The following is a 27,770-nucleotide window of genomic DNA, read 5'->3' on the forward strand; positions in this document are numbered from 1 at the left end:
ATGTAATAAAGTTGAGATGACTGTGTTCACACCTCTAAAGATATAGCTAAAGACTGCTCCTATTGGCCCATTTATACACTGAGCACCATATCTATGTGCCGGGGCTGGAGAGAAGAGGTGGAACAGAGTAGTAACAAGGTAAGATCTCCTATGTCCCTGTCCTCTTTTGTCCGAGTAGGGTGGGGAGTGGATTAGTCAGAATTTTCCATAGAAGCAGCACCAGTAGGATGGGACTACATACAGAGTTTTACAAGGAACTGGCTCATGGGATTATGGAGGCTGTCAAGTCCCAAGATCTGCAGAGTGAGTCAGCAAACTGGAGACCCAGGAAGCATGATGGCTTAAGTTTTCCCATCTGAAGCAGGCTTGAGACCCAGCAAACTGATGTTCAGTTTGAGTCCAAACACAGAAAAAGCTGATAGTCCCAGTTTGAAGGCAGTCAGGCAGGAGGAATTCTCCCTTACTCAGGGGAGGCTCAGGCTTTTTGTTCTATTCAGGCCTTCAGCCCGTCGGATGGGGCCCACGCACGAGCGTGCTTTGTCTAGTCTACTGATTTAAATGTTAATCTCATCCAAAAGGCATCCTCACAGAAAAGTCCAGAATAATGTCTGACCAAATATCTGGGCATCCCATGCCCTGGTCAAGCTGACATATAAGATGCTTCACTGGAGGAAGATAAGACAGTAAATGTAATGAATAACTAAACTATATGGTATGTTAGCTGTTAAAAGCCATAGGGAAGAAAATAGAGTCAAAAGGGAATCAGATATATGTCGGGGATGGGTTTCAGTTTACATAGAGCCAGAGTCAGTCTCACAGTGAAGGTGACATTTGCATAAATAGTTGGACGAGGCCTTAGCCATGTGGGTATCTGGGGGAGGCAGACACAACCACCACAAGAGGAAAGAACCAATGCAAAAGTCCTAAGGCTGGAATGTGTTTCCAGAGCTCAAGGACCACCAGGCAGGACAGAGGAGCTGGACGACTGTGGGAAAGTGGTGGGGTACCAGGTAGGAGGGGAAGTGGCAGCAAGAGGGGCAGAAATCACAAAGGCTGTTGAGAGGACTTTGGCTTTTGTCCTAAATGAAATGGAAATCACCAGAGAGTTTTGAGCAGAGCAATGACATGATGTGGTCTTCCTTTAGGAGAATCACTCTGGCTATGACATTGAGACTAGACTGTCAGAGGGTGGGATAAGGTGGAAGCAGGAAGGTCATATTGGAGACTTTGAAATAATTTGCCATTTATTTATTTAAAAAAAATTTTTTGGGGGGGGCCATGATGCACAGTATGTGGGATCCTAACTCCCCCATCAGGGATTGAACCCGCACCCCTGCATTGTAAGGGCAGAGTCTTAACCACTGCACTGCCAAGTCCCAGAGGCTTCAGTAATTTGGATGAGAGATGAAGGTCGCTGCGAGCAGAGTGACTGTAGTGGAGATTCTGAGAAGTAGATTCTGGATTGGAAGTGGGTGACTGAGCAAAGGAGGAGTCCAGAATAACTCCTTGGTTCTGGACTTGAGCAAATTATAAGGATGGAGATGCCATCATCGGGATAAGGAGACAGTGCAGAAGGAACAGGATTTGGCAGGAAGGCCAGGAGTGCCAGTTTAGGCACACTGTTTATCCTTAACCAACCTTTCCCGGGGCTACAACTCATTACTATATGATCTGTGATGCAGCTGTTGATGTCCTTAGCTTCCCCCCTCCCTCCGCCAGCTGAGTCTTTTTCTGATGTCCACCCTTCAAGTGGGCCTTTGCTTCAGAGCATCTTCTCACACTCTCAGTTCAGTACAACACATTGGCTAAGTGAGCTGTTTCTCACATATGAGGATGGTGCTTTTGAACCCCAGTCGGCAAGGAGTGAGCTCTGTGCTGTTTCTCTCCCGGTGACGGGCCTGTGCTGAGTCATCCACTCTGGCCAGCAGCAAACGTTTGTGAAGACAGTCACCATGGATTATGAGTTTGTTCTGTGGCTGGCGGTAAAATTATGTTTGTTAATTTCCCAGGCTAATTGCTCATTCTATCCTGAAACTAGCTGGCCCACAGAGCTATCCCATCTTTGGACCTGGCTTTATCTGTGCCATATTTTATCAAATGGGGGTAATGGATGGAGACACACTGTTTAAGATGGCTGATCTGGGATAGACCCACTCATATGAGAGTACGTTGGAGACCTACTTTGCCTTTTGATGCCAAAGACAGTGGTTGTCACATAAGAGGTGAGTGAATGAATAAGCAAACTAATGTTGAAGTGATAAATAAAAATGAACCTTCTGGGTATCAGAAACCTTCTGGGTAAGTTTATCAGAAATAAACTTACCTATCTAAAATGTTAATAGTTTACCTTGTTTTGATATGTGTATTTCTTATTCTTAAGTGAAAAAAATTATCAGACATTTTCTTTTACATCGTCTTCTTTCTTCCTTCATAAGCTTTTTTTGGGGGGCTTGGTGTCCACTTCCCCTGACCTCATCATGCCTTTTTTGTTCCTGTGCATGTGTGCTAAGTCACTTCAGTCGTGTATGATTCTTTGTGACCGTAGGGACTGTAGCCCACCAGGCTCCTCTGTCCTTGGGGATTCTCCAGGCAAGAATACTGGAGTGGGTTGCCATGCCCTCCTCCAGGGAATCTTCCCTACCTAGGGACTGAACCTGCATTTCCTGAGGTTCCTACATTGCAGGCAAATTCTTTGCTGTTGAGCCACTGGGGAAGCCCTTTTTTGTCCCTATTATCTGTTAAAATGTATACTGAGCACCTATTAAGTACCAGGTATAATCCTATGTATTTGGAATACACCAGTGAGAAAATAAGGACCTCTCCTCCAGGGTTTATAAGCAGTGAACAGACAGCAAACAATACACATAATAAATACATCATACTACAAAAAAGGAGCAGCTCAGTAAAAAGGGATCGGGTGCTGGAGTTTTTAATTAATGTAAAAAGGCTTAAGTAGAACTTCTGGCTGGTTGAAATATTTGACAGATTATTTGGTTAATTCTATTTGATCTAGCCCATCTGTCACATGCTAGCAGCTGATCAGAGTGGAATAGGGAGCATCCAGGAGGGCAAAACAGCAACTAGAAGGGGATGAATGTTGCTTTCCCCCCTAACTGTCTAGCTTGAATTCCGCCACTCACAGGCTGTATAGTTCACTTTCAATTCCAGACACTCTTGACCTTGGCACATGGTAGAGGATAAGATGCTTGCTGCTGATTAGAATTACAGAATAAAATCCACCAGCTGCAGTCTCAAGTCCCCATTGGATCATCGTGCTGTCTTACCAACCTTAGTTTTTTATTTTAGGTTATTTTTTGTCAGCTCTGGGTCCTTCTGTTTTCCAGCCCACAAAGTTACTTTATGAAATATTATCTGTTCCTTGTTTTTTTACGGTGACCCCAAAATAAAAAATTAAAATATGAATACACTGGCCAACATCATAAGAGAAGCTGATAAGTTTCAGAGAGGTAAAATATATAAACATCTTCCACAATCGGTTTTAGACGATTTCTCTGAATATCTAAGAGGTACCTTTCAAGCATCAGCATTGCAAAGTACAAAATACAATTCTGCAAAGGACAGGACAAAAGATCAAACTCTTTCCTTCCTCCTGGTACATGGAATGTTCCTCCCAGAATAAACATAGAGACAGGCTGGAGCTGAACCACTTTGGCTTTGGTCCTCAACAGGAGGCCATGTTAGGAACCCCACAAGTCTGGACAAGACTTTCCAGAGGGAACCAGTACTAAATAGTAGATAGTGTGCTGTTGACTTGTTCAAAAGCCATTTCTCTTGTGGTTCATGGCAGCCATCAGCTTCATTAATTCTGGAATTAATTATTTAATATCAGTTTCCAGACTTTATGTTTGCAGGAGAGGACCACAAGCAAAAAACACATGTTACCCTCTAGTGGCAGAAGGTCCTGTTTGCTGGGGATCAACTCTCTGGCATAAGGGGCAGAACAGCAGAGGGCCTGCACCGCTGAGCACAGGTCAATCCTGGATTCTGGTCTTGGTTCCGCCCCTTATTAACCAAGAGAACAATATCCACCTCACAGAACAGGTGTCAAGCAACAGGTGCTCCACAGTTGCTAATGCCCTTTCTCCCTACACTTTGCAGGGTATAATTTGAGGTCAACTGTGGTCACTCAAAGTGCACACTTGAGTGATGCACACCAGTTACTATTCAGTGAGATGCCATGATGGGACTGATACAACGGTCTCCACCTCCATAGCTGCTAATTCTTCAGCTGGTTTTTGGACTGTGGTCACAGTTATGGTCACAGAGTCAGTAAGAGCAAACGTTTTTAGATTCCTAGCCTTTAACGATCCCATGTGATGGTATTAGGGACTCTTTTTAAGGAAGCACTCCTACAGTCTTTTTATGATATCCTGGCCATGCTTAAAAATTATTTATCTAGGTACTTTTCTCTTGAAAAAATTTAAATGATCAACAGTCACAAATTCCCAGAGTTTTACTTCATATCATTTTGTTGGATTTTTCTATCATATTGGTCCTTAGAACCTATCTGGCCACAAACATGGGCTTCCTAGGTGGTGCTAGTGGTAAAGAACCCACCTGCCAATGCAGGAGACGTGAGATGGGGTTCAACTCTTGAGTCAGGAAGATCCCCTGGAGGAGGGCAAGGACACACACTGCAGTATTCTTGCCTAGAAAATTCCATGGACAGAGGAGCCTGGTGGGCTATGATCCATAGGGTTGCAAAGAGTTGGACACCACCGAAGGGACTTAGCATGCACACACGCATAGGACATTGATGGATATGAGGGATGTTTAGGTTTTTAAGCTTTCACAGCATGATAGCACTGTGGATGGTGGAAACATGCATGTCCTCCTTCCATTCCTTCTTCCCTCATTCCCTCTCATCCTCAGAAGTCCCTGCACTATGTGAGGGCCTGGCAGAGCCTGCATGGAGGTGTAGTTTCAAGGGGACTTACATATAAAGCTCTAGGAACCTCTGGTTTCTGATAATAAAGGGAAAGAACATTTAAAACAGGGAAAAGAAAGTAAGGTTGAGAAGTCCTGACTGCCATTCAGATTTTCCTTTCAAAATGCTTATACTTTTTTGGAGAACTGTGATCTTATTATAATTAATAACTCCTTAGTTATCATTTGACCCTTTTCCAGGGTCAGTGGAAATCAACCAACAGCAAGAAAGCACTGAATACAAAAGAAGGAGTGGAGGGGAGGGAAGAGCTTGTCCTGCAGGAAAAGGACGCTGAGAAGGTGAGGTCCAAATCCGGCATGCCCATGGGATCCCAGGGCTAATCCTAGACCTGATCCATAGAACCAGCCTTGTGTCGGGTCAGAGTACCCCAGGCAACCACGTCTGGTGGGACAAAGCTGGGTGGGAACCAGAGGCTTGTGCTCTGGACTGGGAAGAGCCCAGCTGATCACTCCGGGTCTCTGGCAAGCTCTGAAACTGAACATCTGTGAGCTTTGATCTCTCCATCTGTAGACAGAGTATAACATTACTACCCTTGTGCTCTAGCATGACACTGTGAAAATTAATAGGCGATAAAAGAATTTTGAGATTCTTAAATTAAAAGGTCCCTCATAAATATTCACACAAAATGCCATCAGTACTTAGGCCATTTATGTTAGGATTGGGGCGGGGGGTGGCTCAGAACTGGGAAATCTGTTTATTTCTATATGCCATTTTACTCATGTCAAATTATCTTCCCGACTTCACAAAATAAGTGTCATCCCTCCTCTATTGGCCATCTCATTGTGAACAGAGAAATCAAAAACAGCATTTGTGCCTTGCATTTTGCATTCAGAGGCTTCTCTGGTGGCTCAGAGGTAAAGAATCTGTCTGTAGCACTGGAGATGCAGGAGACATGGGTTTGATCCCTGGATTGGAAGATCTCCTGGAGGAGGGCATGGCAACCCACTCCAGTATTCTTGCCTAGAGTATCCCATGGACAGAGAAGCCTGGTGGGCCGCAGTCCGCGGGGTCGCAAAGAATTGGACATGACTGAGCACAGCACACACATTTTAGATTCATTCAGAAGAATCTTCACAGTAGAATATCATAAAGAATGATTTTCAAAGGCAGTGAAAGAAAATCAACTTCAGTTAAGAACAGTTTGGGTCCAAAGGAGCAGCGGGATGTGGACCCTGAGAATAACACGCTCCACCCTTCATCTGTAACAGGGAGAACTCCAGCTGTCCACAGGCAGCTGCTGAGTGGTCCCAACACCATACTGTCTGTGGGGTTTTCTTAGACAATTCTTCCCTGGGTTGGGAAGATCCCCTGGAGGACGAAATGGCAACCCACTCCAGTATTCCTGCCTGGAGAATCCCATGGGCAGAGGAGCCCGTTGGAGGACAGTCCAGGGGGTCGCAAAGAGTCAGACTCAACTGAGAGACTGACTTTCCCGCAGACAATTCTGCGTGACGGTGCTGTCACATCACACCTCTTGGTCAGGTGCACACTGCACCTAGTTCCACGTAAAGCTACACCCACGCTTGACTGACACAACACATATGCTCAGTCCCATACGGCTCCAGCTTGATTTTTCTATTTGTAAAACACCAGGGAAACATGTTAGATGGAGATGAAAAGCAAGGTGTTTACAAACTGGTAAAGAAATATGATATTTATCCTGTCAGTTGAAGTGAACCCGGCAGATGTATTTTTGGTTAAAATTAAAATCGTGAGCCCTATCATGTTACCCCTGGCGATGCTGCCAGATGCATAGCGTGTGTCTGACAAAGAGGCACCCCTTGGTCATTTGAGCCAGGCTGTGGTTTCCAACAATTCATGACAGGCGAGCTCATTACAAGGGCTTGCCGAAGGGGAGGGGCGTCAAGTATTGAATACACCGAAGCAGACTCAAGAAAAGTGGTACAGAAATAAATCTTTTCTACCTTTCCCGACCCACAAACATCCTCACTGTCAGGGGAGTGTTCTGGAAGGAAAACAAATGAATCAATCACCTTCAATTTTGGTCTGCAAAAATGGTTCCCAATTCAGACCAGCAGACAATGTGATTCCACGAACATGGGCATGGGAATGGTTCTGAATTTCCTACTATGCTCGATGGACTCGTCTTCCCACTGGACTTCCATAACTCCAAATAGAAGTGGCCTGCATGTGTCTGGAAGACGTACAGGAAAGACACAGCAGAGAACCTAAGGGGCTTTTTCTAGGATATGCTCTTCTGGTTTTATTCAGGCTCCTCTAGTATGTAATTTATTAGGATGGTCCACTTTTCTTATAACTGAACAAGGAGCTGGTGGTTCCTGATGTGAAAACAATACTGCGGCAATCCCAGAGGAAGATCTCTAAACTGTCTATAAGGCTAGCCTCTCTAAGGACTCTGTGGTCCAGCAATGGAGGCTGGATATCTGGGAGTGTTACTTTGAGGGGTCCTGGGGCTCCATGAAGCTTTGAATCTCCATCCTTTCACACGTTCCCTTTATGGGCTACTATTTGGTTCTCTGGTCCAGGTGCCCAAGCCTATCTCATCCCACTTCAATAATGAATTAAATTGGATGCTTTGTCATCACCTTATCTGTACCCAACAGGGCGAGTCAACTGTTGGTCATGTCTCCCTGGAGTGTGGCCACTTGCATACCAACTAAGTCCTTTACATTGACATGTATACATATGACATCTTAGGAAGCCACAACGATCCTCACAGAACTGTCTATAAGAATTGGAAAACAAACAAAGGAGAGAAAAGAAGAATTAAATAAAAGAGCTATATGCTGTATACCCTGGGGTAAACAGATTTTTCTTAGGGGGGATAGTAATCCCCTTGCCAATAAAATGATCTGAAAAAGAGAAACAACAGGATATAAAAATGGGGACTTCTCTGGGGGTCCAGTGGTTAGGAATCTGCCTTCCAGTTCAGGGACGCAGGTTCACCCCTTGGTCAGGGAACTAGGATTCCCCAACTCCGCATATGTGCCACAACTAGAGAGCCCACGTGCTCTGGAAGCCATGAGCCAAGCTAGAGAGAAGCCCCATACCACAGTGAAGAGCCACGTGCTGCAACAAAGACCCGATGCAGCTAAAGATAAATAGATATTTATATAATTTTAAAAAGATTCAACAAATACGTATGATACATTTCATAAAGAATAAATAAGTCAAAATCCCCAGTTAACAGACCAAGCTCTATGTAATAGTTTTGCAGCTTCAAAGGGAATGAGCAAAAGTCCCATGGACCTGGGACTATTCATACAAACACATCTGAATGAGGGAAATGAAAGACTCCTTTTATTTCCTAAAAGGGAATGAAAGTTTATTTAGTTAATAATAAAATGAAAAGAGTTTAAAATCCACCACAGAAAACACAGAAATGAAAAAAAAAATCAGTAAATGACTAAAGGTAAAGTTACTTGGACTAAAGGACAAATAATGCATCAAAGAATAAATGTGAACAGATGAAACTTGCTTATTATTAAAACAAAAGAAGCTGTTGACGGAATTAAAAAATAAAACTCAACAATCTGTTGTTTAAACAAAACACACTTAGCACCACGCCAATTATGATAGATAGGATGGGAGAGGACTGTCTAAGATTGAACCCACTTAAAGACAAGAGCAGAGATAACCTGGGCTTCTTCCTGTGTTAGATGCAATTTCACAGACTTGAATCCTACTTATCTTGCAAGACTTGGTTCGAGGGGCCCCTTCTCTGTGACTCTGTCTCCAACTTCTCCAACCTTCAGGCAGTGCTCAAGACTGCCACCTATGAGCGCCCATCAGCTCAGCAGAGATTACGATGTACCCCCTTTAGACTGATCTTTTGCCCTCATAAGACTTCGAACTCTTGAAGAAAGCAGCTCTTGGTGTTTCCAAGCACAGCTAATCAAATTATGGAATATGATATATCTATTATAATGACAAAGGTATGGATTAGGAAGAGGACATTTCAGGTCCATCATTCTTTCCCCAGAACGTGGTCAACCAGTGTGATTGGGAGATTGGATTTGTTGTGGGAGAGGAGTTTTGGGGGGAGGCCTCACATGTAGAAGCAGTGCAGTGCAAAGGGCCTTGAATGCCATCCTATGGAGCCTATAGACTTGATTGCACAGGTCATGGGAAACAAAGGCAGGATTCCAGACTAATTTTGTTTTCTATTTGTTCACTTTGCTTTATAACAGTACCTATGATGAGAGAATGGGGAACAGGTTGGAGAAGTTTTAAGGCAGAGAAATCAGTTTTAAGGGGCTAAACCAATAGTGTTTGTCAGTGAGTGGTGGCATTTTTTTTTCTTCTTACATCTTTTTATTTTAGTTTTTTAAAAGGCATGCTTGTAATACCTTTACTTAAAAAATTTAAAAAGCAGGTGATCTTCTTCTATCTTCCCCCTTCCTTCTCGCTTCTATCTTTCTCTTTTCAACTTTTTTCACCTTCCTTTATCCCTTCTTCCTCCTCCTCTCCTTTCTTCTCTCTCTCTTTTTTTTTTTTTTTAACTTCCTTTGCTCTTTCTCATCCCCCTCCCCACTTTTTCTCCTGTACTAGGGCCCTGGGAACGGAGCATAGGTTTTAGATCCTGTAGATTCTTGTGGTCAGAATGTTGTCAGGATTCAGAGATGGGTTAGACATGAGGGGGTGAAGAAAAAGAAGTCAGGTGATGGGGCGGAGTGTTTGGAGTTCCAACACCTGAGACGAAGAACCAAAGGGAGAACACGGTTTCCGTGTGTGGCTCTAAAGAAAGAGCACCTGCAGCTCAGGCAGGGTTAATCCAGACCCAGGATTAAGGAGCAAGGCCTGGAGTCTGGACGCGGACAGTTGGCACCACTAGTTAGGGCTGACAGACACTATCAGGGACGTGGCTGAGATCGACCAGGGACAGACTGTACTCAAGAAAACCCTCTTTGACTGACAAAGAATGAAATTTTGAAGGAATGTATACATTTGAAGGACAGAAGAAGGAAGAGAAGTCAGACAAAGAAATTAAATGAAACAGACAACTTAGAAAGAATAAAGTTCACTCCCAAGGGAAGGAAAAACTCTGAGGAGAGGGACGGTCATTGATAAAAATTCTTTAGAGAAGGTGAATGGAATGAGGACAATTAGGAAGATACCACGCCAACGAGAAAGGCTTTTCTGGTAAAACGATAAGGAGAGAGGACAGATAACAGGAGACTGAACAGTGATAGAGAAGTGACAGAGAGGGAGGACAGAGTCTCCCTAAGACATTTGCTAGCAAAGGGAGGAAAGAGATGGTGCAGGTGGTCAAGGAAGCTGTTTTTATTTTTTTAAAGGAGATAGAAACTTGATTTGGTTTGCAGATTAAACAGGAGTTAGTAGGGAGAGAAAGAAGGGAATGATTGATTAGATAAGTTTCCAAAGAAATTAGGAGGTCAAATAAATAAGAAAACTTATAATGGTATCAGATTAAAAAAAATATCCTGAATAAAACTCCATGAAGGATCATTATAGGATTGCAAAAGACACAACCTATCTAAAATAGTAAATATTTATGTCCCAAGCAACATAAAAAATATATATGATAACAGTGAGAAAATTGCAAGAAGAAATAAAGCTAGTAATTGCATAACAAACTCTGCTCAAAATATGCCTGAATAAAGAACAGAGATAAAGCTGAACAAAGAAAGAAACAAAAATGAAAATTGCAATAACCAGTATATGAGACAACCTGAATGACAGAATTAAAAATATTTTCTTTTCAGTAGAAATAGGTCTAGCACCAATATCTATCACATATGGGAGACAAAGCCATATTTAATAAACATATACCCATAGCATTCATGTTGTTGTTTAGTTGTTAAGTTGTATCCAACTCTTTTGAGACCCCATGGACTGTAGCCCACCAGGCTCTTAGGATTTCCCAGGCAAGAACACTGGAGTGGGCTCCCATTTCTTTCTCCGGGGAATCTTCACAACCCAGGGATCAAACCCATGTCTTCTACATTGGCAGCCAGATTCTTTACCACTGATCCACTAGGGAAGACCAACAATACTCATAAATATTAGAAAAACAATATCAACTTAATTCTATTTAAGCAGTACTATATGAGTAAAAATTTTTTTCTTATAAACAATATCATTAAAAGAGGCAAGCCATGACCAACCCCTGTGGGTTAAATTTCTTTTAGAATTTCACCTGTTGAAACAATCCTTTCACCCCATCTCTTCAGTATTTCTCCCTAAGGTTAGCTGAGCACATTGGAGGGTCTTTGTTCTGCATAAAGACTGATTATTATTTGATGATCTTCTCTACTCATTCTACTTTATAAATACAAAAAAATGTTTTATATGTACAGGCTAATATTTATTGGAGAATAGAATAAAAAATTAAGATATGGATCATAAGAATCTATGATCAACCAAAAGTAACTCAAAAATAGAAGAATGCCCAATTAAATAGTGTTGTATATAATTATTGGATACAGTATATGTCCCTTAAAATTACACTATTAAAATTTGCTTGATATGAGAAAATGTGAATATTTAATTATGTTCCATGGGAAAAGCAGAAAAAATACTTTGACATAGAACTGAAGAGGGTGTGAAATAAGGTAAGTCATTTGAGCATAGCATTTATTACCTTTAGAATTTCTTAAATTCACTTTTTTAAAAACAAAACAAAAAAAATCAGGGACAAAATGGAATGATGTTCATCCTCTTTGAGGTCAAGAAAATGAGAAAGTCATGGAAATTTCAGCAAATGTACTCTTTTTAAACGAGCTAAATCCATCTTGAAGTCCCATTATCAGTGAAATAAATGTTCCACATAGGAAAAAACCAAACAAGACTAAAACCACATAAAACCTTTCAGAGCAAAAAAAAGAAAAAGATCATGGGTGAAATTTGTGATGACACTCACACATTGGGAGATCTTATAAGCCAATTATCTTGATGTTCAGGTAGGAAGAACATAATTTAATTAGCATTTTAAAGAAAATTAAAAGGAACCAAAAAGCCAAACAAAAGACAGACTGAGGTGATACATTCATAATTAGAATTAGAAAAACCTGGCATTCAATTTTTTTTTTTTTGCTTTATTGAGGGATACCAGACAAGTAATCTCTCTGTGCTTTATTCCTTATCTATATGGGAATAATAATACCTATTTTTATAGACCAGGAGATGATTATGCTAAGGTCCTCCTATGGCCTTGCTGCGCATGGATCTTCTTTTTGCCAGAGAATATCTATCCCATACGGACAGAGAGAAGAGTCTCCTCTTCTAGTTGCCCTGAGACTCGCTCACTGGGGCTGACTTTCCATGTACTGTTTGTTTCCACAAACACAAAGATAAGAGAAGGTTCCAAGGTATTCATTTAGTAAGTGGTCTGGGGAGAAGGTCTTAATCATCGCGAATGTCTAGGGCTCTGTTGGCTTTAGATCGTTAACTCAGCCTCTTACTGAGCACCTACTGTGGCCACTGGACACAGGGCTGGGCGTTCATCACTCAGCAGTACTGAATAATCACAGTCTATTACATTAATCCCTCCCTGGTACTGACTGGCAGTCACTGAAGGCATTACTCACTACCTAAGTCAACAATCAAACTGTTGTGGTGCCAGGGGCAAGCTAAGAACATGATGAGTCAATCAATCTAGGGAAAACAACGAAGTTTAGGGTAACCTGACTGGAAATAAAGATATTAATAGCAAATCAAAGGAAATGAAGGTGGTTTCAGGACATGTTGTAACACCACAGAAGGCCCTGTATTTCACAGTTTCACTCCTTTATCACTGCCTTCTTACTAATTAACACCTACTTTCTAACACTTTCAGGGCCTTGGGGCTACAAATGATGGACAAAAACACAAAGAAGAAAATCAGCGCAGAGCGGTTCAGGGAAGTCATGTGCTAAAAAGTCCCCAGGAGCACAGCCACGTGCCTGACTGACAACCTCGTCTCTCCCCCCTGACTGATGTAAAAAAGGAGATATGCTGATCCTTCATGGCTCTCTTTCTTCCCATTGCTCTTCTGTGACTCAACCAAGAGGGTACTCCAATCCATACCAAGTACATCTCCAGATAGTGACAAAGGAAAGTTGACTGGAATGATCAGAAACAAAACTCCTGTCTCAAACACAGATCACTGAATGCTGTGACGCTTTGGTTGCTTGGGCTTCCCTGGTGGCTCAGCGGTAACGAATCTGCCTGCCAATGGAGGAGACGCGGGTTCAATCCCTGGTTCAGAAGATCCCCTGGGAAAGGAAACAGCAACTCACTCCAGTATTCTTGCCTGGGAAATCCCATGGACAGCGGAGCCTGGGGGGCTACAGTCCTTGGGGTTGCAGTCTGACATGACTTAGCAACTGAACAACAACAACATTTAAGAAAAAAAAAAGATGTTTCAGTTACAGTATTAGAGAATTACAGAATGATTCTGAATGTCTCTGTCCCAGACCAGAGAAATCCTGTCAAAAGAGAAGAAGGAAAGGCAAGAGTTCTCATTTTCCCACAAAACATATTTTAACGATAATGAATTATCCAGTATATCTCTATAAAAAGATCCTTCAAATTCTAAAAATGTCAAGTAAAATTTTTATTGATGACTATTTACCTTAGCCATTATCAGTTTCAGATAGGTAAGCTATGATATATATATATATATATATATTTTTTTTTTTTTTTAACTGAGTGGCATATGCAGTTAAAATTCATGTGTAGTTGTTGCTCAGCTGTTTCAGTCGTGTCCAGTTCTTTTGCAACCCATGGGTTGTAGCCTGCCAGGCTCCTCTATCCGTGGGATTTCTAGCAAGAATATTAGAGTGGGTTGCCGTTTCCTTCTCCAGGGGATTTTCCTGACTCAGGAAGGATCGAACCCACATCTCCTGCGTCTCCTGCATTGCAGGTGTATTCTTTACCACTGAGCCATCATGGAAGCTCTAAAATTCATTAGGGACTCAAAGTTAACAGTATGTTTATAACCTCTTTATAGGACTTGGAGCTACACTCCCCCGTTTTAAATAATGATGATGTTTTCGCCATACCTTGGTTTTTATTTTGTGTAGTTTGCCCTCTCTGTGCGTCATTTGCTGTCAGGTTGGTAACATGTGAAGTTTCAAATTATAACCTTGTTCCTGTTCCAACTTATGACCTTCCAAAAGGAATACCGAACACATTCAACTGTAAGCTATCCAGCCAAAGAAAATGATGGGACTCCTGCTGTTTGAACCACTGAAATCCAATTTGGGTGAGGCACTGCCCATTATCCTATACAGAGAATCCAGATGGACGAAGATGGGATCAAGCCTGAAGTTCTGCACTGCAGTCACTTTGGTCCTAACTGTGAAATTACCAGTTTCAGAGCACTGATGCTGGACACTCACAACAATGTCACTGCCTCAAGAAAGTACCACTCTTCACAATTTACATGAAAACTCTATATAGGGAAATCTAATTAGAATATTTTTCAACAGCATTTAAATACCAGCCCAGCTGGATCCCCACAGCCCATGTGAATAGAATCAGCACACTTCTCAGAACCTATATTCTATCATCACTGAATGCTTGAGCTACATCTGTCACCCAAATCTGGCCGTGCTCGTTTCTTGTCATTCACTCTGAACATCCAGAAACGAAACATTCGGTGGTAGCCTCAGAGGCACGCGTTTTGTGAAAGTGTGCAGCAGTGAAACGGCATCCTTGAAATGAAATGCCTTCCTGACCCCAGGTCCCTTGTTCTTCCTCTAACTTTCCCTTTTCCAAATTCCCCTGAAGAATACTTTTTCAAGGCAAATCTGATGTGGCTGATCCACAACTTACATTTTAGCAGTTATACCCTCAACTGATATTTCAATCCATACTATATAAATCTCCAAATATCAAGTTCTTTTTTTTTTTTTTTTAAGATAACAGTACCACTAAGTAAAAATGTCATTTCACTCTGTTCTTCCGTTCCTTTCCTCTACTACTGGAATCTATTAACCTAGCTTTTATCCCTCAAACCAACCCAAAGTGTCAGAAGCCGGAGCTGGTTTTTTTTTAATCAAACTTGACATCAAATAAAATATAGTTAAGACCACAACGTTTCATAAAAGCAAAGACACATCAACTCTCAAGCTCCCTGAAGCTCTTAGAATCTTGTTGAGGAGATGGAAAACATGCACAAAAAGTAACGGTGGAATGTTTCTTAAATGACATGTAAACAAGTTAATTCTGTGTTGACAGAAACTACTATAAAGGTGCTGGGAAGTTCAAAGCTATAAAGAGATCAGCAGAAGGCATGTTGAATGTGTTCCTTAATAGAGGAGAGTGGGTAGGAAAGCTCGAATAGTGGTCATGGTGGTAATGAGAGCAGTAATTACAAAGATAAGTGCAAAGTACAGAAATATATGAATCATGATAAATAACATCATCCAGACCCTATTTTTCCAAAGTATTTTCTCCTACAAATGAGCTAATGATAGATGCAGAAATGCCAAATGCTGTGACTGCTATACAGCAGGGGATCCAGTAAATGTTTGGTTAAAAAAAAAAAGACCAAGAAATAAATTAATAGAGTGGAGGAAATTAAAGAGGGCTGGAATATGTAAACAGGGTTTAACAAAGATCTGAAGTAACTACTTAAGAGTAACTTACCTAATAAGCGATTCCAGATATAGAAACACTAATCCTGGCAGCAGTTAATCTACCAAAAACCTGACAAGAACATTCTTTTTTCCTGTTCAGTTTATGAAAAGAGGTAATCGTCCAGGAAGGAGTACATTCTCTAGGTGTTTGCTGCCAGCTGGGGGGAAGCAAAGTGAGAAACAGAAGGGGTAAATCACGTGTGTGTTTTCTTCTCTCCATTAGTTTGGGAAATGCATCTTCACTAAAAAAAAAATTGTCATCAGTAAGACGCTCTCTTGTTCAACTTAGGAGAGGGGCTGGAAGATATTAAGTGGTGAATATGGGTCTTTATTATTCTGGCAATGTTGGCCTGTTCATGTTCAAAATTTATGTTTTAAAATCTCTGGAAGGCAGAGTGCATTTCAATTAGTGAGACTATACAGTAGTTTGTTTTCTCCTAAAAATAATTATGTAAAATTTATTCTGAGTTATTTGTAATTTTAGTACTTAGGGAAGTGTCTGCATTTTCAATTAAGAGCTAAGTATACAAATTAAAAGTGCTGCACAGTGTAGCTTAAATCCAGCCCTCACTGGCTGGTGCACATAAACACTAATATCAAATGATGGTTTTGTCATGTGATCCAACCCGCAGCACATACAAATATAGAACATGACCATAAAAAGTAACAGACCATGCCCTCTGCTAAGTAATTTATGACAGCGGATCCAGACTGGAATGCCAGCTGGAATTACCTTCTCCCTGTCTGCTATTTTCGCATATACAGCTTTGTACAGATGACAGAAGCTACGTCTTGCAGAGAGGACTCATGTTAAGGCTGCTGAAATGATGAACAAGTAGCAAATCCAAAGGCTAAAACATGTTTGGCTTTTAAAAAGATTTGTTGAACGATGTCAATAATCTATTTTAAAATCAATTTTTGAATCAGGCTGTAAGAGAAACTTGTAACCCCACCAATTTTGAAATATCAGATTTATGGTTTCTAGCAAGCAGATAGGAAGCTTCACAGTGGAGAATGAAAAATAGTTGAGAATCACGTTATGAAAAATACAATGTGATCCCAAAACTTGACTAAAGGGAGAATGAAAAATTCCCTAGCCACATACAGAGCCCTAACCTCTTTGCAGAATTTGCCCCTGAGGCAGTCTGGAACTGTAACAAACTTAGTATGAAATAGTGGATAAAACAAAGGATATTATCCTTCTTTATTAACCTTTACCCCCTTGGATAATCCCCCAAATCCCCCTGTGTGTGATAACCACCTCACTTCCTTTGGGCAGCCATTCATTATCTAATTCATGTCTTACACAAAGAGAAATGAGCTAATGTGCCTTATCAGATTAAAAAAAAAAATAGTCACCATGAGTGATGTCCAACGGGACAGGATCTTAGCAAATCCCTTCTGCCTCCATAGTCCTGGGTTTCTAAATGCCTACAAAGCTACTAACCCACGGCCACAGCTCACAGGCTCATTCACAGCTTTATGTTGCTAAAGCAAACAGTCTGGGCAGAAGAATGACAGCATTACCCTCCTTTCTGATTATCCTCCTCTCTGCATCCTGATAAACTAATGATTCGCTTTCCTGTTGGGATTCAGCCCCAACTGGGTAGCTTCAAGCTGTCAACTCAAGCAGCCCCTGATGATATCATACAAACCTCTTCCTCTCCTTCCTTCCCGGGTGCTTCATTCTTCACGAACCAGCATCAACATCCAGCCTACACATGGAGCCCGGGTGTAATTATCAAGGCAATTTTCTGGCCCTGGAAAGGCTCATGTAAAAGCAAAGGCTTCTTTTTGCCTCACTTCTCCAAATACAACACAAAATGCTATTCAGAGTGCTGCTGGTTACAAAAAATTCAATCCTGTAGGTCTCTGTAACCTGTTTTTACCTGCTCATCATAGATGGTACTTGGGCAGACATTTCAGTAGGGTTTAAGCCTATCTCTTCAGAAATTAAAAGCATGCATTGCCTTTGAGTGCTTTTGAGTTGATAGTTAAGAGAACCACCCACTTAGTAATATCAATGAGTCCAAACTTATGCATATTTAGGAAGTGGGACTATACAGTTAATTTGGAAAACGCCATAAAGTGAGTCACTGATTAGGTTCTAAGATGCTACTCCTTTTTGAAACTCTGAACACTGGGAAATACTACTGTCAAATGAAAATATAACTGACCATGACATAAAAGATGAAAACTTGTTACCTTTTACTTCTCTTGCAGTTTTATTTTTCTGTTTTCCAGATAAATGTAGAATTACATATTTAAAAAACCATTAAAAAGACTTGTTCAACACATATAAATAACAGCAGTTACTCCACAGAATATTTTCTTGATACCTTTACAAGAAGACAGAGAGCTTTAAGGCAATATTTTAAAGTAGGCATTTCACTTTGTATTAGGGCCAGAATTGCTCTATTGCATTATGTTACCTGTCATATGCCCCCTAACAATAGAACTTGGCAGCACTGATTGTGGCCAAATCTTTCAAGATTCAGCAATTGTGACTGAGCTATGCTGTGACATTTTCTGGGCAGGGACTTAAGGAACACTTGGGAGTTTGTCTTTGTTCATTCGTTTGCTTTTTCTTTACAATTTCCAGACCTGCCACTAGCCCCACCTAATTTACTCAAGGCATGTTCTGAGATCAAAGTCACATGACTACTTTGCTTGGCATTTCAAAATATTGGACAATAATTTGACACCTTGTGGTAAACATTACAGAGGCAAAAAAAAGGGGGGGGGGATGAACTCACTCTAATTAAAAGAAACGTTGAGATTTCCATATGTATGTATCTACATCTCTAGATCTCTCTATACTCAGGTACAGTGAAAACAAATTCAGTGGTTAGATTTGAAAGTTTTCTTATCTTTCTCTGGATGTCTCCTACGGGATTAGCCCAGAAAAACCCACTTGAGAGTTTAGAAAGATATTTCCACTGAGACAGACCTCATTTTAGTCAAGCCAACTTACCCACTCTGGCAGACTGGCTAAATGCTCACCAAATCCATGAATTCCTCCTTCCCCGCCTACAGGCTCATTAAATTTCCCAGCCACCCCTGCAACTACAAGTGCCCAAGAGACTGAATGAAGGCAGAAGTGACATATGCCACTTCCAGGTCTGACCCATAAAACCTTTCCAGGAATGATCCTGCATTGTCTTTCCCAAGTCAGTGGCCGAGGACTTGGAGTCAGGAAGGGCCTAAAAGATGGAAGATGCCTGGTCCCTGAATGACCATATGGAAGACTGTCAATCAAAAACACCACTGTAGACCTCAGGTAAGCAAGAAAAATGAGAATTAGGGACTTCTGCTTAAAGCAGTTGGACTAACCTAACTAGTACTAAAGTCTCCTATTCAATCACTTGACCCTTGCATATTTTTTCTCATTCAATCCTCACAATAACTCTATGAGATAAAAACTATTATCCCTATTAAAAATAAGGAAACATGGGCTAAGAGAACTTAACTGCTTTCTTAAGTGGGTAACTTGACAAGTTGGTTTGGTTAGAGTGGCTCAGTTCAGCGGGAGTTTCTTGTGAACTTTACCAGATTAATTTTCCAGTAGCCATCCAGAAAAAAAAAGATGATCTTTTTGTTTTTCTTGCATTTGGATTCACAAAGCTAAAGAGGAGAAGATCTGGGATTCAAATCCAGGTAGGCCCAAGTCCAGAGATTCTACCCTTGACAACCCTCACAAATTAATGTTTTTTAAAAAAATCTCAAACCTATGGGCATAAAACCCATAAATAATCGGAATCTCTCAATGTACCTAAGTAATTAGCTTAAGTCCTAAGGTTAACTACTAGGCTTTCTTGGTTGGTTTAAGATTAATAAGTTATCAACAAATTGGATTATTGCCCCACAGCTTAGAAAATCCTTACTGAGTGAGTGCTCTGGCGGAGGACTGTGCTGGGCCATGCATATCACTAGATGGAGGAATGGACAGAAGGGGTCTCTCATCCTCCTTTCTCTTCTAATTTCTCAGACTCTTTAAATAATGAAAGGACAAAAAATTAGTTTTAGATTCCTGTTGAGTGCACAGGAAGGCACTATCTCCTTTTTTAAAAAAATAGTTATTTATTCGACTGCCTCAAGTCTTAGTTGCAGTACACAGGATCTTTGTTGCATCATGTAGGATCTTTCCTTGAGGGGCATGGATTTTCTAGCTGTGGTAAGTGCGGGCTCCTGAGCACACGGGCTCAGTAACTGCACAGCATGTGGGACTTTAGTTCCCCAATCAGGGATCGAACCTGTGGTCCCTGCATAGCAAGGTGAATTCTTAATCATGAGGCCACCAGGGAAGTCCCAATATTTCCTTTATTTATTTATTTTTAAAAACTAATTTATTTATTTTAATTTGGAGGCTAATTACATTACAATATTGTGGTGGTTTTTGCATACACTGACATGAATCAGCCACAGGTGTACATGTGTCCCCCATCTCATACCTCCCTTCCACCTCCCTCCCCATCCCATCCCTCTGGGTTGTCCCAGCTTTGGATGCCCTGCTTCATGCATAGAACATGGACTGATCAGTGTATACTACTACCATTTCACATATGGTAGTATACATGTTTCAATGCTATTCTCTCAAATCATCCCACCCTTGCCTTCTCCCACAGAGTCCAAAAGTCTGTTCTTTATATCTGTGTCTCTTTTGCTGTCTCCCATACAGGGTCATTGTTACCATCTTTCTAAATTCTATATATATGCATTAATATACTGTATTGGTGTTTTTCTTTCTGACTTACTTCATTCTGTATAATAGGCTCCAGTTTTATCCAACTCATTAGAACTGATTCAAATGTGTTCTTTTAACAGTTGAGTAATAGTCCACTGTGTATTTGTACCACAACTTTCTTATCCATTCATCTGCTGATGGAAATCTAGGTTGCTTCCATGTCTTAGCTATCGTAAACAGTGCTGTGACCAATATTTCCTTTTAAAATGCAAGTCAAATAAAGACAGAAAAAGAGAGGGCAGGTGGAAGAAACTCTTTCTTACTTATGGAAGATTAAAAAACTCAGATTTCCTAGTCTTTTTAATTGAATAAATCAACAGGCCAGTCAAAGGCCATAAATCATCTTCCCTTTAGCTGGAAACTTAGGGTTAATTTCTTCCACTATGTACCGGTACACATTAATTTCATGCAAACACACATTCAGACACAGTTTCATTGTCAGGCCCTCAGCAGCATAAGACGTGTTGAAGAAAATAAGGAAGTGTCTGTAGGTGGGAAGGCACTCCCTGCTGTAGTTACAGCACAACAGACGTGGTCCTTTACCACAGAGGTACTGCTCATCTGTCCGGAACTAAGGTTGGGGGGTGCAGGCAGAAGGCCTCCCCAAACCCCTGTGATGAGTCTTCCTTCCAAGTGGTGCTCATCCAGGACTTCAGAGGCACTGGGCTAGCAGAAGTTACATTTTCAGCTGTGGCCAAAGTTTTGGGGTCATTCATGGTAGAGATGAGAGGTCAAATTGCCAACATTCGCTGAATCACAGAGAAAACAAGGGAACTCCAGAAAAACATCTACTTCTGCTTCATTGACTCTGCTAAAGCCTTTGAGTGTGTGGATCACAACAAAATGGAAAATTCTTAAAGAGATGGGAACACCAGACCACCTTACCTGACTCCTGAGAAACACATACGTGGGTCAAGAAGCAACAGTAAGAACTGAACATGGAACAATGGACTGGTTCAAATGGGAAAGGAGTATGATGAGACTGTATATTGTTTCTTTCCTGCTTATAGGGGCTAAAGAGGAAAGTAAAAAAGCGGGCTTGAAACTCAACATTAAGAAAAAAAGATCATGGCATCCAGTCCCATCACTTCATGGCAAATAGAAGGGGGAAAAGTGGAAGCAGTGACAGATTTTATTTTCTTGTGCTCCAAAATCACTGCACATGGTGACTGCAACCAACAAATTAGAAGACATTTGCTTCTTGGAAGAAAAGCTATGACAAACCTAGACAGCATATTCAAAAGCAGAGACATCACTTTGCTGACAAAGATCCATATAATCAAAGCTATGGTTTTTCCAGTAATCATGTGCAGATGTAAGAGTTGGACCATAAAGAAGGCTGAGCTGAAGAATTGATGCTTTTGAATTGTGGGGCTGTTGAGAGACCCTTGGACTGCAAGATCAAACCAATCAATCCTAAAGGAAATCAACCCTGAACATTCATTGGAAGGACTGATACTGAAGCTCCAATACTTTGGCTACCTGATGCAAAGGGCCGACTCATTAGAAAAGACCCTGATGCTGGGAAAGATTGATGGTAGGAGGAGAAGGGGGTGACAGACGGTGAGATGGTTGGATGGTATCATCAACTCAATGGACATGAATTGGAGCAAACTCCGGCAGGCAGTGAACGACAGGAAAGCCTGGCTTGCCGCAATCAATGGAACCACAGAGAGTAAGACATGACGGGGCGACTGAACAATAGCAAACGGTAGAGATGATTAAAGATCTTCTTCCACATCTCTCCCAGGTGATGGGAGATGTCTCCATGCCAACAGCACTTGTTTCACCTCTCCCTATTAACTACAAACATTTTCTACATTTTATTTTACCACGTAACTCTTACAAGTGACTATGTATTGCAGCTCTTTTTATGTGTATTATCCATGAAGAGAACTTTGGATGGTGAGTAAAGTAATGGGCCCAGGTCTAGATCCCATGGCCAGGGCATTAAAATGTATCACTGAACTTCATTTTTCATGCTTGCAAATTAGAAATGTCCTATTTTCTCTGGACCCAGTGAAGAGCTGAATGCACCAAAATTCTACACATATAGAAAAGGGGTTTCTTGGCCATTTTTTATGTGAGACTCCTTCTATCAACTGGAAAAAGATGGGCATGATAAATTGTCACTAGAGTTCTTTTTTTTTTTTTTTCATGTTCTAGTAACATTTAATTTAAAAAAGCAGGCATCTGAGCCATGGGCCACAGTTTGGCATCACCTAGTCTGTAATACCTAAAAAGGCTTCCTACATGTGCCCTTTTTAAGTGCACAGTTCAGCAGTGTTCAGTATATGCACACTGTTATTAAACAGATCTCCAGAACTTTCTCATCTTGCAAAAGGGAAACCATCTATCCATTCAACAACAATCTGTTTCTCTCCACAGCTCCTGGTAATCACCATTCTACTTTCTCTCTCTGTGAATATGACTAATTAAGATCCCTCATATAAGTGGGACTGTACAGTATTTGCTCTTCTGTGTCACTAGAATTCTTTTTATTTATTTTTTTTTTAATTTTTTTTAAATATTATTTTATTAGTTGGAGGCCAATCACTTCACAACATTTCAGTGGGTTTTGTCATACATTGACATGAATCAGCCATAGAGTTACACGTATTGTCACTAGAATTCTTAACAACAATATTGTAAGGATTAGAACAATCTTTTGCCCAAAGATCATTTTTATAAATTACAACAAGGGGAGAGAAGAAAAGCATGAGATGTTCTGCACATGTTTCACAAGTTGTTCTATATCAAGATCACTGTAATATGTCTGTAACACAAGAGGGGTGCTTGCAAGGTGCAAGATGGGATGACTCATTAGTACATCATGAAATCAGTTCAGTGGGTGACAATCTTTGAAAAAGAAGAAAAGAACAGAGCAATACAATGGATATGTGAAATATATCATAACGAAATGCACATTACAACTGTTGTTTTGTGCAACTGGATGGTGAAATAAAATATGCTTTTTCCTATAGATGAAGGTTGAAAAATTTGAAATCCTTTCTAATGGAGAATCTAAGAACCATGTGTCTTAGTCCAAAATGAGACAGGAAATTTGGAGTTGGATGTCATCACTGTCGATCAGGGCTGTAAATCACTAAGATTTTGCAAATGTTTGTTAATGCAGCATAACAGCCTGCTTTGATATAGACATGATAGGAAAAAAGAACACGAGCCTGGTATTTGTCTATGGAAGGATTTTGTGCTGGTGGGCATTTCAGGCGGGGACGCCTGAGTCTTGGTGCTCAAAATGTAGCAACAGACCACCAGCAGCAGCATCACTGAGACCTTGTTAGAACTACAGAGTCCTGGGCTCTCTTCTAGACCTACAACCCAGACTCTGCACTTTAACAAATCACTGAATCCAGACGGACTCAGATGAAGACTAGGGTTTGAGAAGCAGCCATCTAGCAGTGTTTGATAACAAAGAGGCACAAAGTATGAACTAAAAATTAGTAGTAAATACTCCCTTAATCACAAATTGGTTGTGAGACTAGTAAAAACAGATAGAACACAGGTGCATAGATAAACTGACCCTTTGAATAGGTGATGTCGAATGTCACAGTATAAATTTGGTCATAAGAAGACTGTAAAGGCCGAAGAAAGGTTTTGTACTATAATCTGGATTAGAGATAGAACTTTCAGTCCTATCCATCTCATTTTCGGGATGTGTCTCACAGTAGCTGGTTCTGTTGCTTGCCTGTTTTCTATCTTACACTGCTAATTCCTCTGGGCACTCTCGGTTCTCAGGATACACTCTTACCTCTTGGGGTTGCTGGTACTGAGAGGCCATCAGAAGGAAAGCTCGCTGGGCCTGGAAAGCACTATGCACCATTTCTGCCTGGGAACAAAAACAAAAAGGGAACAGTTTAATTGTGTGAGTGCCTGCACAGAGACTTACCATATGATCCAGCAGTCGCATCTCTAGGTATATAATCCAAGAAAAATGAAAATGCCTGTTCACACAAAAAACTTGTAAATAAATGCTCACAGCATCATTATTCATAATAGCCAGAGAGCAGAAAGAACCAGAATGTCCATCAACTGATGAATGGATAAACAAAATGTGATATATCCATAACAATGGAATATTACTCTGCAGTAGAAAGAAGTGCTGATCCATGCTACAACATGGGGGGAACCTTGAAAACATTATGCTGAGTGAATGAAGCCAGTCACAAAAGACCACATTTGTATGATTCCATTTATATGAAATGTCCAGAATAAGCACATCGACAGAGAGAAAGTAGATTAGTGGTTGCCAGGGGCTGGCGGGAGGGAGGAATGGGCAGTGACTGCTAATGAGTATGGAGCTTCTTTCGAGGACGCTGAAAATGTTTTGAATTAGACAGTGGTGATGGTTTCCACCATGTGGTGAATATACTGAGGATCACCAAATCATATACTTTAAAAGAGTGAAGGTTATGATATGTGAAGTATATCTCAACGAAGCTATTAAAAAAATCTTTGAGCCCCAAAGTGTAACTATTTTCCAAAGGGTGTCTCTACTATCCTCTTTCACACCCCAATTTGTTCTACACTTGATAATGGAAAGAAAATTGTCCCTTAAACCATCCCCATAAAGATATGGTCACCTGGGACTTTGCTGATGGCCCAGTGGCTAAGACTCTGTGCTCCCAATGCAGAAGATCCAGGCTTGATCCCTGGTTGGGGAACTAGATCCCACATCTAGTTCCCACGCTGCAACTAAAGATTTGCATGTGGCAACTAAGGCCTGGTACAGCCAAATAAATAAATAAAAATAAATATTTAAGATATGCTCACCGAGAAATACTGGTTGCCACGACTGTTCAGTTAGATGGCTCTGGAGGAGACTTCAGATCTACCTGGACTCAACACCCCAAAAGGAATTAAGCAGGTGGGAATGTCTTCAAATACATGGTACCATATTCTCTTATCCTTACCATCTACTCACTCTTAACTAGTTGACTAATTCTTTAATATTTTTAAATTCAAAAGTTACAGAAGAGTATCAAGAAGAAAATAATTCCAAATGTTTATATCACATACAATTAGTTTTTAAGAAAAGTCATACAGTTGTTTTCATAAGACAAAGCACAATGATTCAGAATATTTGTTTAAATGCAGTAAGTTACAAAGAATAAATTTTTAAAAAAAATATCTCGTAACCTAGAAATAATCATTATTAATACAAGATGAACATCACAGCATCCACCTTTAAAAATCCATATGAAGACAGACATTGGTAAAATGGGACCATACCTTAAGTACTATTTTTTAAAATGAAAGTATAAATTTTCATTATAAGTGAATACTAAAAATGAAAGAGAAAGAACTGATAAGCTTCAAATAAAAGTCTCTGCACTATGTTATGCATCATTCTAAATAATCTAAATGATCATTCTGGACTTCCCTGGTGGCTCAGTGATAAACAACCCGCCTATCAATGTGGAAGATGCAGGTGTGATCCCTGGCTTGGAAAGATCCCCTGAAGAAGGAAATGGCAACCCACTCCAGTAATCTTGCCTGGAGAATTCCAAGGACAGAGGAGCCTGGAGGCTACAGTCCATGGGGATGCAAAGAGTTGGTCACAACTTAGCAACTGAGCATGCACCCAAATGATCATTCTAAGATAAAAATATAAAATATTAAGAGACTGGAATACTTATGTATTTATATTTTAAATGACATAATGTCATTTTAGACGATACTAATTGACTCCTTGTTGGGAAAGACAAGAACACAGGCCTTTCCCACTTCTTTCTATCTCTGGCCTCCATTTTTCATTTTGTTTTAGTTATTATTCTTACTGTAATGCTAATCCCATAGCTACTGAGAATTAGTTCTACATTTAGACATACCTAGTGGTTCTCACCAGTTGTTTTACCATGACTTCTCCACTTCTGAGTTTTGATTTTTTTTTTTTTTCTGGCTAGATTCCCAAAAGTATGTTCCTCAAGTATGTTCCTCAAAAAGGTCTCAAAGTTGCTTAAGTTCTTCAGTCTGAAGCATGTCTCCCTGTTGTGTATATATTTTAACATCTTGGCTAGATATAACATCCTTGGGTCTCTCTCTCTCTCACCATGTGCAGAAAGGATAGCAGTGAATGTGGCAATGCACAAATCTAAGCCAGCTTGACTTTTTTCTCCTTTGTAGGAAACTGACTTTTCTATTCTGACACCTGAAGAATTATTTCTTTAACCTTGAAGCTTAACAGCTTAACTAAGTTATGTTTGGATTTTGAGCATTCTGTGTTATATTTCTTAGAATAGATTTGGTCCTTTCATTTATGGTAAATTTTCTTACATAACTTTATCTTTCAAAATACGTTTTGTTCCATTTGTTAGATTTTCTACTCAGGGGTTCCAACAATTATCCTCATACTGTATAATATTTGAATGATTTCATACCTTTTAGATTCTCTCTGCCTTTCATTTCCTTATCTGTCATCTGTAATTACTGTGATTATATCAACACTTTCCTCTATTGCTGATAAATGGATATTCAGTAGGGTCTCATATACATTAACATTTCTAATTTATATTTCATTTCTGTATTAATGTTGTTTTTGATTTTTGATTCATTAGACTTCAATTTCCCTTTGTATTTCATTCTTATTTTCTGTCACCTTAAGCTATGCTGTGTGCTCAGTCACTCAGTCACGTCCAACTCATTACAACTCCCCAGACTGTAACCCACCTGACTCCTCCGTCCATGGAATTTTCCAGGCAAGAAAACCACAGCAGCTTGCTATTTCCTTCTCCAGGGGATCTTCCCGACCTACGGGTTGAACCTGCGTCTCTTATATCACCTGCACTAGCAGGTGGATTCTTTACCACTGCGCCATCTAGGAAGCCCCCGAAAAATATTTTTAAAACATGCTAATACTCTTATTAAGTTTTAAGAGTCTAAGTTACACTCTAATTAAGCCATAGCGAGGAATCTGTTTCTGTCCATTGTCTTATTTTCTCTGAGGGCAAGCCCATGACTTTCCTTTGCATGCTCTATTCCTCTCTGACACACTATTTCTAGTAACCCTGTGGGTGATTCCTTGAGCATTTTGCCACCTTACTGGAGACTGGTTTATTTTCCGTTTCAAGCAAAAGTGTTATTCCTAATCTTCTAGGGCCTGATGGAATAGGAGACGGGAAAAGGGAGTGCTTAACTTTTCTCATTTCTCACCCAAGGGCTTTTTTTTCCCCTTACTGACAAGAAAATGCTTAAAATAAAACCAAGATTTGTAGATCATTTACATTTAGAATGACAAATTCATCATCACAAACATAACAGATTAAGTCTTATGAATATTTAAATGAGGGTATATTTTCCTTTTTGGAGTACACCATCTCCTCTTTGTCCTGTCAGCCTGAGTGCTGGGATTATGTTGCTCAAAAATCTCAAATTTTGGATATTCCTTAGGGAAATAGAGAATTTTCAAATTTTACTGTCCTGGAGACCATTATGACCTCCTGAACATGAAGCTCAAGAGTGGCATGAA

General features: G+C 40.4%; 1 protein-coding gene across 4 annotated transcripts in view; it reads right to left on the reverse strand.

Moving 5' to 3' along the window:
• Positions 1-27,770, reverse strand: part of CAP2 (cyclase associated actin cytoskeleton regulatory protein 2) — a 134,189-nt gene that overhangs the window by 53,740 nt on the left and 52,679 nt on the right. For all 4 annotated transcript variants that reach the window (XM_065913055.1, XM_065913056.1, XM_065913053.1 and 1 more), the window contains one exon: positions 24,054-24,131. In XM_065913055.1, the coding sequence (XP_065769127.1) occupies positions 24,054-24,131 (78 nt within the window). The remainder of the gene's footprint in view (positions 1-24,053; positions 24,132-27,770) is intronic.

The sequence above is a fragment of the Muntiacus reevesi genome, chromosome 20 (genome assembly GCF_963930625.1).
Source record: "Muntiacus reevesi chromosome 20, mMunRee1.1, whole genome shotgun sequence".
NCBI lineage: Eukaryota > Metazoa > Chordata > Mammalia > Artiodactyla > Cervidae > Muntiacus > Muntiacus reevesi.